At 47.0% G+C, this 12458-nt stretch overlaps 1 protein-coding gene across 1 annotated transcript in view; it reads right to left on the bottom strand.

Moving 5' to 3' along the window:
• LOC119449407 (F-BAR and double SH3 domains protein 2-like) overlaps positions 1-12458 on the bottom strand; it is a 150726-nt gene extending 138268 nt beyond the window's left edge. The window contains 2 exon segments of the mRNA XM_037712577.2: positions 11409-11506; positions 12133-12458. Coding sequence (XP_037568505.2) covers positions 11409-11506; positions 12133-12153 — 119 coding nt within the window. The 5' untranslated portion in view covers positions 12154-12458.

The raw sequence follows: 12458 nt of genomic DNA, 5'->3' as shown, positions 1-12458 counted from the left end.
GGACAATTGTTGAATACATATCTACGCCGTGGTAGAACACCGCTGACATCCGCATATTATTTATGCGGGTAGGCCTTGCTCACTAAGGACACGGCAGGCTCTAAAATTGTGGAATCAACCAATACTGCTCCCTAAAAATTATGGAGCGCTGATAACTTTAGTATTTGAGGTGGTGAGGGTTATGGTAACTGTCGTGAATGGAGTTGAATAAGCGACGGAAGGTTAGGACCAGAAAAGGCATTGCTACCGCTTATTTCCTTTGGCCCTAAAAGTGCCGATGTGTCAAAATTTAACCGGTGACTCTGCAGTGAAATCGATAGGTTCGACATTTCCTCTATCCGCAGTTAACGCAGAAGCACCCATGCATCAAAATGATCCCTACCGCGGATCCCAAACATGCGAACTAAGCATTATGAACTTTCAAGGCGATGTCGCATCCATCTGTCGAGAGATTGACGACACGATGCACGTGGGGGCAGGCAATGCAGCAACGCTGGCGAACACTATGCTGAACACCAGCATGGCAAAAAAATGGCCTCCTAATCGATGCACGTTCATAACTGTCTTTGCGCAGCGTTTTACACGACAAAACAAAGCGTAAGATTGTATTTCGTTTGTGTCGTCCCTTCTATTTGCTCTCCCGTGTATAACGGAGCGCACGAGACTCTGCCGTCATCTGCCGACTTGCCACGGAGCTTCAACTACGCAGAAAGAGTGTCGGAAACACAGGGGAACACGCGCAGCCTGTATATTAATGCGACAAGTGGGGAGTCGCATCGAATTCCTAGCACATGACATCTATGTAAATGGCAGTAATCCGCTAGGAAGGCGAATCGCATGCATGAATGCGTCAGGAGAGGGTAGTTCGTGACGGGGTAAGTCGTCTCACGCTGTGCATGTTAACTCTTGTCTCTCTTTTCGCACTGTGCAATTGCTCGCTGTAGTTTCGAGTATGGATTGCCTTGCAACACGCCCAACATACGGTTCTTTTGAACTCTGGCATTGAGGGAGAGAATAAAAGCGAGACTGCTGCCGCCCTGTGCCCCACTAACCAGGGGAATGCAAATCGTCGGGAACAGCTGCCGGCTTTCGGACGATAGGGGAAGCGTCACATGTAAACGCCACCGCGTATCATCATTGTGATGCGTGAACTGATGCCACTGTAATGATGTTTAATTAAAGATAGAAAGCGGCAGATAAACAGCAGCCTAGCAGCAGTGAACAGCCTGAGCTCTCTTGCAAATCGGCACCGCACGGGTCGTCGTCGTCGTCTCCGAGCTGCTATCCAAAACAAGAGGCGCGTCTGCTTCATTACATCGGCCCCGGGTGAGAAACGGAGCCATCCTGGCGACTCGGGGAGCAGACAACATGAGGGGGTCGTAATACAAGGAGATTGAAAAAAAAAAAAAAAAAAAGGTGTTGAAGTTTTTTTTTTTTTTTTTTTTTCCAACCTTTTTCTCGTAATATGGCTTCAGGCGGCTAACATGCACCGTCTCGCGACCCCAACAACGAACGTCCGGTGATGGTGTGACGGGCTCAACGATATAGTTCACAGGTGAGGAGGCGTAGATGATCCGGTACGGGCCGTGGTACCGAGCAAGTAGTTTGGAAGAAAGGCCGGGAGTGTGAGGTGGTATCCACAGCCAAACAAGGGAACCGGCAGAGAAGGTGGGCGTGGCCTGATCACTGTCACGTCTTGTCTTCTGACGCCCCTGATCCTCGCTGGTCAACGAACTAGCCAGCAGGCGGCAATCTTCAGCACATCGGGAGACTTCTGAAATTGTAGTGTACTCGGAGGCGTCCGGTCGGTAGGGCAGGATAGTATCCAGTGGACACGAAGGTTTACGTCCGTGCAGGAGAGAAAAAGGTGAAAACCCGGTAGTCGCTTGCATCGCGGTGTTATAGGCGAACGCAACTAACGGGGTACGGTGTCCCAATTGGTGTGGTCGGACGAGACGTACATCCTCAACATGTCGCCGAGTGTTCGGTTGAACCGCTCCGTGAGACCGTTCGTTTGTGTGTGATACGCGGTCGACTTCCGGTGAATGATCTGGCACTCGCGAAGGAGGGATTGTATCGCTTCGGACAAGAAGACACGATCCTTATTGCTGAGTAGTTCTCGAGGAGCACCGTGGCGAAGGACGAAATTGCGAAGAATGAACATCGCAACGTCGCGCGCGGTCGCGGCGGGAAGAGCCGCGGTCTCGGCGTAGCGCGTCAGGTGATCGACGCCACTTCACGTCTGCCTCATTACACCACGTTCATTTAAAAGCCGGCGATTTTTACACGTTACAACTGCAATGCCACATCTGTGTTTATGGCAGAAATATGGCAAGAGTCAAGATATATGGCACAGTCAAGGCTGGCCAGTTAAAACAGAATCGTGCGTGTTTCATGCACAGGTATACCTTCTTTGTAGGACAAGGAGCGTAAACAAAGGAAGATAATAATGGTGGTCTGCCAGGCGCTTAGAATATTTAATCCCTGACAAAACGATTTAATCCCTGACAAAGTTTGTGCTTGTTGGTGTACGCCTTAGCTAAAGTTCTCACGAATAGAGAAAATACGAGCGTATTGCGCAATAACAGCAGAGAGGAACGGAACGCTGTGCTTCAAACACTGTAACTTTCGAAAACAGTCACATACCGCGTGTTAATGCAACGGTTGTATATTATGAGTAAAAATAGCGAATCTAAGATACAATGCCAATTTTTGCTGTCCAATTTTTAGAGCAGTTGCAGACAAACAAGATTTCCGCAAAGATTGTCCACAATATTGTTATTTACGAAAATTCTCTAAAAAATTTGGCGCAGTTTCACCCGAAAGGCGAAGCACCAATTGCGATAGCAAATTAGTAGAGAGCTATACGGAGTAATGATAGTAGTTTTATCAGCTGTATAAACTTGGACATGCAGCAGCACCAGCAACGCGAAGAACTGTTGTCGACGCCGTCGGCGTTTTGCCCGCGTTCGCACCGAACGCGCGCGGCGTTTTCATATAAATATGTATTTGGTGCCGCAGCTAAACGTCGCCTCCCCTCCCTCCCTCCCGTCCCCCCACAGCCTTTCGCGCGACGGAAAAAAATTGCGTTTGCTCTCTATATATGGAAAGGAGGAAAGAGACGCTTAATTCTGCAGCCCTTCAGGGAGCACGGCGCAGAACGCGCGTTTGCTCTCCGACGTGCGTTCGCTCCCCGTTCGCTCGCGCCCTTTCACTCGCACGTACACCGTCCGGAGCGCGGCGACGATTTCATCGCCATTGACGTCATACGGAACCTCACGGCGACGGCGACGGCGACGGCAGAAATCTGCTTTGGAGTGTCCATATAATTGCTATCGCAAAAAAAAAGCGAAAGCTTGCACTAGGCCGCGCAAAGCTCAAGACACAGCGAAGCTGGCCGAAATACCTACACCGCTTTCCAACGCGTTGCAATGCTGACAACGCGTTCCAGCAGATGATGATGATAAGTGGTTCTTGAGGGAAAGGGAAAGGTAAAAGCGTCTCTCTCTCTCTCTCTCTCGGACTTACGGCCTTCACTGCGCGTTGTATAGCGCAGCTTGCAACACCGACACCGCGTTCCACCACGTTGCAATGCCGACAACGCGTTCCAGCAGGCCGCTCCATGAATGCGTCTCTCTCTCTCGGTCTCGTTTTCTATATCTCCCTCCAGAGCACAGCGCGCAAAACCTCTTCTTCACCTCGCAGAGCATTGGCACGAGCGTGTGCGAACGCGCCAGCTGTGGACGAAGACGACGGCGCTCGAACGAAATCATATGGTTCGCATAAACAGTACATGTTCTGCAAGCGTGGCTGTATAGCCTAGTGGTCACGGAGGTTCAAATCCCGCCTCGGCAAGAAAGTTTATTTTCTTTTAGCTTTTTCTTCATTGCTGATGATGATAGTTTCTTGATACCAACCATAAAATGCGGTTGGCTTAGACAGCTTCGCTCATAATGGGTTCACTTAGTGACCTTGGTGGACAATGTTTAATTGCATAATCAAAATCCGTAAATACTCAAAACATAACCCCGTGCTAAAAAATTGTGCCTGTCCTCAGTTTGAAAAAATACGCGCTCAAAATGCGCTCTGAGATGTATCGCTGTTACAGAACCGTTTTACGTACATCGCATTTTCACAGTGCGGAAACAAACGTATTAACAAAGCAGCAGCTCATTTCGCCGCATATATTGTGTACTTAATACTCAAAACTGGTGACAGGCACACAGTTTGCAGAAAATGTCTTGAGTGCTTGTGAACTTTATTAAGAGCGGAATTGGGCACCTCAACGGAAGCGCCATAATGGTAGCCTTTTATTTATCCTTTAGTAAACGTTTCTCTCTCTCTCTCTCTCAATTCAGCAAGTACGACGTGCCCCACCTCAAAGTATTGTTTATAGTTAATTTGTGAAATTTTTGTAATTACATTTTTGTTGGCAATTATCGCGTAAATGCTGGTCTCTGCCACGGCTATGCATGAAGCTTGGTCAGTAAAAATGCGCGGCTGATGACCACTGGCTTGTACAGAAGTGGCGGCTTTCAAAATAATGTTGAATCACAGCGTTTTGTTTCTCTGTTCTTTCACCTTCGTAAATATTGCACCGATCGTTAGAACTTTGGTTCTGACAACATGATATCCTAAGCTGGTGGACTTTCACCAACGTACCTCGGACCGTTGGCTCATGACATTCACAATCCCAAATACATTGGTAGAAGTGTACATCGGATTCAATCGCAATAGCTTAATTTGCACATTCTGGGGGTGTGTTTGGTCAGATGCCATTGTCATCTCACGAAGAATGTTGTTGTTCGATATCCCCTTCATGCTTTGATATATGCTACAGACTCACTCGAACGAAAGTTGGCTAGCTACCACGGAATAAATGTGACATGTATAGGTACGTCAGTGGTGCGCGTTGCAGCAATCTGATAAAACGTTTAGAAGAGCAGAGAATTGGGCATGGTTCGCACCCAACCATGAATAAAGGAACGCACTGGGCGACTTTCTTGACAAGTTATTCATATATATATATATATATATATGAATAATATAATATATATATATATATATATATATATATATATATATATATATACAGTAGGATGTCGCTCTATTGGATGTGCTCAACGGTGTCCGATTGGGTCAAGCAGGGCGAAACAGGGCCGGCCTACATACATGCAGAAATGCTGAGACTGCAAGACACACCTCGGCGCACATAAACCGTATCTAGAGATGGCGAGAATGCGCGAGAAGAAAACGTATCCTGCAATGAGTCGGTGTGTTTGAAGGACACTGACATAAAATCACTAAAAAGGAAAATAAAATGATGTATTGCGTTTAGAGTACCTTTGACTGTAAACGAGAATGAAAAGGTTACCGATATAAAATGTCCAGCTTGATATAAATTTAACATCAAGTTATTAAATTTATTATTAAGTGATATAAAATGAAGCCCCCTGTTTACCTGCTTCTCGTCAGTTTAATATCCGACATGTTTAGCAGGAGGTTTCCTACTCTCCACTTTGCTTACACTCGCACGCTCAGTCACACGCGAGAAAAAGCAAATGGATTTAGCTGAGCATTTAGAGCCTTAAACAATGTACGTATGTGGCGTACTTAATGTGCTGATTTAGTACTATGTCGTATGGCTGCATTGCTTACAATGTGGACGCGCACATTGGACTTCCCTTTAAATGTTTGTTTTTGTTTATTCGTCATATTAGCTTGGAGTCACCGATTAGTATCTTTTCGATCTCAGTTGTACTACGACCATATTGGTTATACGATATCGAACATATAGTAACTGGCTTTCCGTAAGGACACTTTTAGGTTGAAGTAATTACTGTAACGTCTTACCGCGACATTTAGTTCTTGATTATTATGACTGATGAATAAATATCCTCAATACCTTAACGCACGTATCATAAGCAACTACAATGCAGAAGTGTGACGAAGTTATCTTTTAATTTATCACGCGGCATGCTGAATGAACCCATGGCACCTATCATTGTAAAAACAAAAAAGAAAATAAAACGAAAAAACGTTTGTAGATAAAAAACAATCAGTAATTTTCATTACGTCATTGTATATTAATTTTTGTGCTGTTATCCTATCTACAAACTCCCTCCCATAACTCCCGTCCTTCCTGACGTTATAGGCACTGGCAATGGTAACACAACACAATACGGGAATTTATTAATTCCTTTATTTGGTTGGAGTCACTCTCTAAGTCTTAATCAATTTTCCCAACCAGACAGGTACTTCTGTCGAAATGTTTAGCTACGAAACGATGAATTGCACAGGGCAGCAAAATGCACCCGACGTGGCTCGCCTGACGCTGCTTCCCCTCTTCTCATCGCAGTCTCGTCCATATACCTGCAGCGTTCACCATCGTCCCGGCGTCCATTAAGCTCGACCGCTGCTCCAGTATTTCGCCAGACTGGCACTCAGCTTTTCTTCTTCACCAGACCGCCCACCGTCCTTCCGAATCTTTCTTTCGCGCACAATTCAATTGCGGTGCCGCTCAGATAACACGTGCCCACGGCGACGTGGTGAGCATCTGCGATGTCTGCGTTGCTGCTGTAGTATTCCGCATTCACGAGAGCTCCTACGACAAAGTACTGCCTCGCCAATTGGTTATGGAACTCTTTGCAGAAGGCTTTTGTTCGCCCCCTTTGATGTATTTCCGTCTCGGGCGCCCTCGATACGCCATGCCGTCGTCGTTATAGCACTTCTTTCACTTACTTTGACTTCTATCTTCTTTATCAACCGTTATATCTTTTCGATTAACAATACCAGTCGTGCAAAGTTGCGATGATGAGTTTGCTCACTTGGCTGCGCCAAGCATGTTCGTCGTACGCATGAGGCATTGCACAATTTGTTATATTTTTTTCTGCAAGTACATCTCAGATGCGTTGAGCTCTATTGTCAAAAATACAATGGTGACTGCTTCTAATGCGGACAGCAACGAGACCTATATAGCTAAGCGAAATATAGCCAACCTATATAGCTAAGAAAACGCGACAAGATGGTTTCGGAGAAGAGTGAATTAAACGCCAAGAAGCTTCAGAAATGGAGGTGACTGATGGAAAGGAAGCGGAGGAAACTATAAAAAAAAATGAGTGCGCACAAAAATTGACTACAAAAGGCATGTAACAAGCTTAACACTGGCTTTTAAGATTGGCTCGTCATCTCATCGCTTACACCTGATTTGGTTCTCCTCTCACGCTTGCTCGGCCACACGTGGCGTACGACGACCTACCATGCCACAAACGAAAAGAAGGTCTCGTAGGAAACGCCATAGTGTGTGTGTTTGGGGGGGGGGGGGAGGTAGGGTGGGGGGGGGGGGGGTTGGGGTGGGGGGGGGGTGGGGGGGGGGGAGGGGGGGGGGGGGGGGGGGGGGGGGGGGGGGGGGGGGGGGGGGGGGGGGTGGGAGGGTGGGAGTAGGGTGGGAAGGAATACAATGTTCCTTCGTCTGCTCGGAAGCGTACCAGACGTTAATGTCTTTTCGCGAACAGAAAACAAAAGAAAATGAATATATGACAGGGTAGGTGAGGGAAATAAAGGCAGATGGTTGGGAAATCAGATAGGTATTTGTCTTGCTGCGGTTAGCAGGATGCACGACGGAGAGGTAGGAGACAGATAGTGTATCTTTTCTCCCGGCTTTTCTGTTGATCGTCCAGTTAAGCACTGTCAATATAAAGCAATTCTGTTCTATACCATATTCAAAATAGAACGTATACATGGATTCGCACTCGCGTTGCAACAATTTATAACATACATTGTGGTGCTCTAGTTCTTTATGACAGCAGCTTCGAGAGAATGACCTATCGAGACGTAATTTTTACCGTAACTGTAGAATGACGCCTACACGCATGTCCATTATTAATGGCTCATACTCGCGGCGTCCGACCGTCCGTCCGTCCGTGCCCTGGAACGGTGTCAGCTGTGGCCTCTCCCCCTCACACTCTCTCAGCAATCACGTGATAACACAGCGGCGCGCGCGGCAACGCTCCTTCGTCAGACGTCTCGTTGCAGCAGTCGAGTTAGTCGGATGGCTCCCAAGCGGCCCGGTGATGATTCCACGGCAAGCGGTTCGGAGAAGCGCCCCAAGAATGTGGATTCCCCCGATACCAAACGCCAGAAGAATAATGAGCGAATGCGCATGCGGCGGGCTAACATGTCACCAGGCACCAAGGCCAGGGAAGCGGAACGGAAGGGACAACAGCGAGTGGCCGCGTTACCGGGCACCAAGGCCAGGGAAGCGGATAGAAAAATTGAAGGAATCTTTGTAAATTCCAAAGTGTGTTCGGCGAAAGCCTGTGCCCATTCCACTGGGAGTGTCATGCACAAAAAAAAAAAAAAGACATGGCATAGTCAGTCGAATGGCGCCACAGGCTTTCGCCGAACACACTTTAGAATTTACAAAGTGTCCTTCAATTTTTTTGTTTTTTACAGAAGAGCGCCAATAAAGGTGCTTTTTTATTTCTTTCTGCTTTTTTTTACTGTTGCGTGTGGCCATTCTGCACGTACTGCAGCACCCCATGGAATTTATAGCAAGTGTTGAAGCGCATCAGTAGGAATTATGTAGACACTCAATGACCCTCGTGGAAACATCTTAATGAAATAAATATCTCCTGTAGTCTAATAGCACTTCACGTTCAGCGATCCTGTCAATCCCGCGCACAATTTGTTCTATAATTTGAGACATAACTGACTAAGAAGTCTTATGGTATCTTCAGACGGTGGCAAGTATCCTCTGCGTCGGAGCCGCTGGTTCTGTAAAGATACGCCGTTTAGGCAGCACACAAAACAGTTTGGACGATAGTTTGTCAGCTTTTTTTAGCTCTCCCGGTCGCGGATATTGACGGAAAACTTACGCAAGCTGTCGTTCGCAGTTCTACCATAGAACATGCTTCAAAACGACACATTTGACCAACCTCACGCGGCCACATCTAGGATCAATTTCGAAGTGGCTCGCAAAAAAAAAAAAAAAAAAAAAAAAAATTAGAGGACCTGCTAGCGCTTCCCTTTTAGTGCTTCATTTTGAAAGCAAGGTGAGTTCCCCTTTAGCGTTTCATTTCAAACAGTCGAGCATGGAACCAAACTTCAGAACGCTCGAGATAGCTCAAAAAGTACCCGTTGAAGATGCCGCTAATACTATCGCCGTGTTTAAAAGCATTTCCCGTTTACGTTTCTTGTCATTGTTCTTGTTGGAACAAGGCTATGCCCATAAGGTTTGTTTCCCAATTACTATAGCTATTGTTTGTTGTAGCATTCACGCACAGAAAGGTATGATATTGCAAGAACAAGTATGCTGAAATGGTGTCCGCACGAACACACGCTTTGCTTCTGGCATCTATGCACTCACAACCGCTGACCATACGAAACACGAGGTCTCAAACACGAGGTGACAGAACCGAAATGACAATGCCTTATAGCTGCGTACTTTTGTATACTTATGAAAAGAGCACTTTGTTGGTGATTATATGCCTCCAAAGTGCAGCAGCCAAAGTAACACCACCGAATATCCAAGATAACAATGCTGTAACTTAGTGTCCATGCATGCCAACGAAGTCAAAATTGTGGGCGTCGATGAGAGGAAGGCTGATTAACAGGTATACAATGCAAAAAACTCGTCAAAGGTTGTTATTGCGGAAGCAGTGGACAACATTAATAGGCACCAACTGATCCATGCATACAGTTGTTATCAACGCTAAATTCAATCCATTTTTGAGGCTGAAGATGATTTCGTTGAACAGACTAGGAAACAGCGGCAATAGAACCAATGTAAATATAAAATTGAAACGAATGCATCTAACCTTTCATGAAATATTATCACTATTTGTGAAGGGGTCATTATGTCCTCAAATACCTCGCGAACATGGTATATATGCGTATCAGCTTCGGCAAGGAGTGAGGGGCACACGTGTGCGTTGTAGGCATACTGCTATTACATAGGCCTTCAATAGGGCACCCATTCAGGGTGAAGAGGAAACGACCCGTCACATAAGTAGGCACATAACCGGAAGTTTCCACGCACCTTTTACTGACATTTTATGCTTCTTTCAAGGAAAACACGTATATTAAACAAAGGCCTTTCATCTGTCCTTCACTTTGAGAAAGGCTTTTTGATAAGCTCGACAATTAGCACGGTTGCGAAACTAGACGGTCCAAAGGGCATAGTTCCACTGCTTATGAAAGAGAAACTGAACATAGACGATATGACAACATACCCTGCTTCTCCCCATGTCGAAAACATGCCCTACATGATAAAAAAGTGTGATTTGAGATTTCATTTGGTGAGCGCTTTTTTTTTTTTTTCTTGTACAGCAGCCCTCGCATTCAGCACCCGACAGAAAGGGTAATGCAGCAGCAAACAAGCCATTAGTGGAAAAGAGCAGCGGTCATGCCTACTTCATTAAATGAAAACGTGAGTGCATCGCAGTGCGATACAAATAAGCATCTATCGCCTGTAGAAGGGGGCTCCTAGGAGACCGCGTTAGCGAATCTAAGTAAATATGAAAGAAACGCTTGGTTCCGCACATAAGGCTATTAACAAAGGAAAGGAAAATAGTTTTCACATGAGAAAAATGTGATGGTCATGTGGCTTACCACTGTGAACAAGCCAACCTCCGAAAGTTCTACATGATGTGGATCAACGACATCGATCGCACTGTAAAAGCGACGATGGTACACTTGGCCACACCCCAGGTTGAACGACATGCTGTCTTCAGATAGGGTAAAAAAGAAACAGAAAACAGAACGAAAGTGGAAGTGTAGCTTGTAGAAGCACGCAAATGCAGACGAAGCCTGTACAGTGCAGCGGACTGCTGTGCTAAATATATAATAATAAGGTTATGCGTCAAGCCGGTTACAATCCGGTGTGCGTGCGTGTGTGTCTGTGTGTGTGCGTGCGTGCGTGCGTGCGTGCGTGTGTGCGTGCGTGCGTGTGTGCGTGCGTGCGTGCGTGCGTGTGTGTGTGTGTGTGTGTGTGTGTGTGTGTGTGTGTGTGTGTGTGTGTGTGTGTGCGCGCGCGCGCGCGTGTGTGTGTGTGTGTGTGTGTGTGTGTGTGTGTGTGTGTGTGTGTGTGTGTGTGTGTGTGTGTGTGTGTGTGTGTGTGTGTGTGTGTGTGTGTGTGTGTGTGTGTGTGTGTTACATGGTACCTGTTAACACACGAGTGCGTTGAAGTGTCCGCGATCAGCTAGCCATTCCTATCCCGACTGCTACAGTGTGTTCACTTATTTTATTGGAGAGTTATATTGGAGAGTTGTGGCTTTTCTCTACATTTAACAGTCCCATCGACGGAGGAAGAATGGTATAAGATTTACCATCATATGTTACTTGTTTATAAATACTAAACCAAACATTAGGCACTAAAGAAATTCCCGAAATGCAGCGTTTTCTCTCACCTGAGGTCCTCAAGCAACTCGACATCTTGCTGGTGTTTCGTTTGTAGTTTTGTAATTTGCTCATTATGGATGTTCTTGAGCTGTGTGTGGGCCTTCACCTGAAAATGCAAAGACAATGTTCTGTATGAGAATTAGTTAGATCGCCCCTACGGCAGCACGTGGCTACGTTATCGTTATTTGGTTGCCATATTTAGTGCCACTTTCTGAGGTGGCTTATTCGGTACTCCTCTTAAGATTTCTTTCATTCAGAAAGTAGATATTTGAAAAAAAAGGCAAAAAAGTCCGATGATTTCGTTGGTTCTTAGTGCGATTAGGCGACCCGCAAGGACATCGGCAAACAGGATGCAGAGATGGTGTACCCACTGCGCGCTACTATCCGAGAGTGTGAACAATCTCGGGAAATCTCAGCATGGCGATAGCGCTGCTTGCTAATATTTTAAGACACCATACAGCGCAGAGTTTATTTCAAGCCTGGAAGGAAAGTTAGGGCGGCAAAGCCGAACCGCGCCTTGGGGCGATCGAAACTGCACCTCCCCTTCCCCTTTTCGGGATCACGAAAAAGGGTGCCCCAGTGCAGAGGGGACGGGTAGAACACCGTGTGGGAAACAGTGTTAAAGGTTCCATAACGCGCAGAGACGCACACTGGGAGCGGGAATGGGAACAGCCACTGGGAAACACTGGGCAGAGGCAAGCGGGACGGGAGCAATTGGTCGAGGCTCTCCACCTTTCGCGGCGGAGGTTGCATCTCAGAAGTTCACCGCGGCGGCGGCCACACGGCGTGCGAAGCCCACTTCAACCACGGCAGCTCCCGTGAAAGTGCGGCCGCCTCGAATGACCGTCAGCCGGCTCCGTCCACCGCGCCGCGCCGCAGGGCATCAGCTCCCGATGCGCCCCCGGAGGTTGGCGGAATACCGGCGTGTGCGGGGCTAGAACGCTGTCACGGCGGGGTTACCAACGGCGGGCGCCATTTGCGCACGGTTCTGCGTTCCCTGATTGAAGCGAGAGGAGGGAGTTTCGGTGTTAGGGGGGAAAAAAGAGCCGAGAGCGAGA

This window comes from Dermacentor silvarum, chromosome 4 (assembly GCF_013339745.2).
Source record: "Dermacentor silvarum isolate Dsil-2018 chromosome 4, BIME_Dsil_1.4, whole genome shotgun sequence".
Classification (NCBI taxonomy): domain Eukaryota; kingdom Metazoa; phylum Arthropoda; class Arachnida; order Ixodida; family Ixodidae; genus Dermacentor; species Dermacentor silvarum.
Note: the sequence above shows the minus strand (reverse complement) of the source record. Positions and strands in the feature narration are given on the sequence as shown.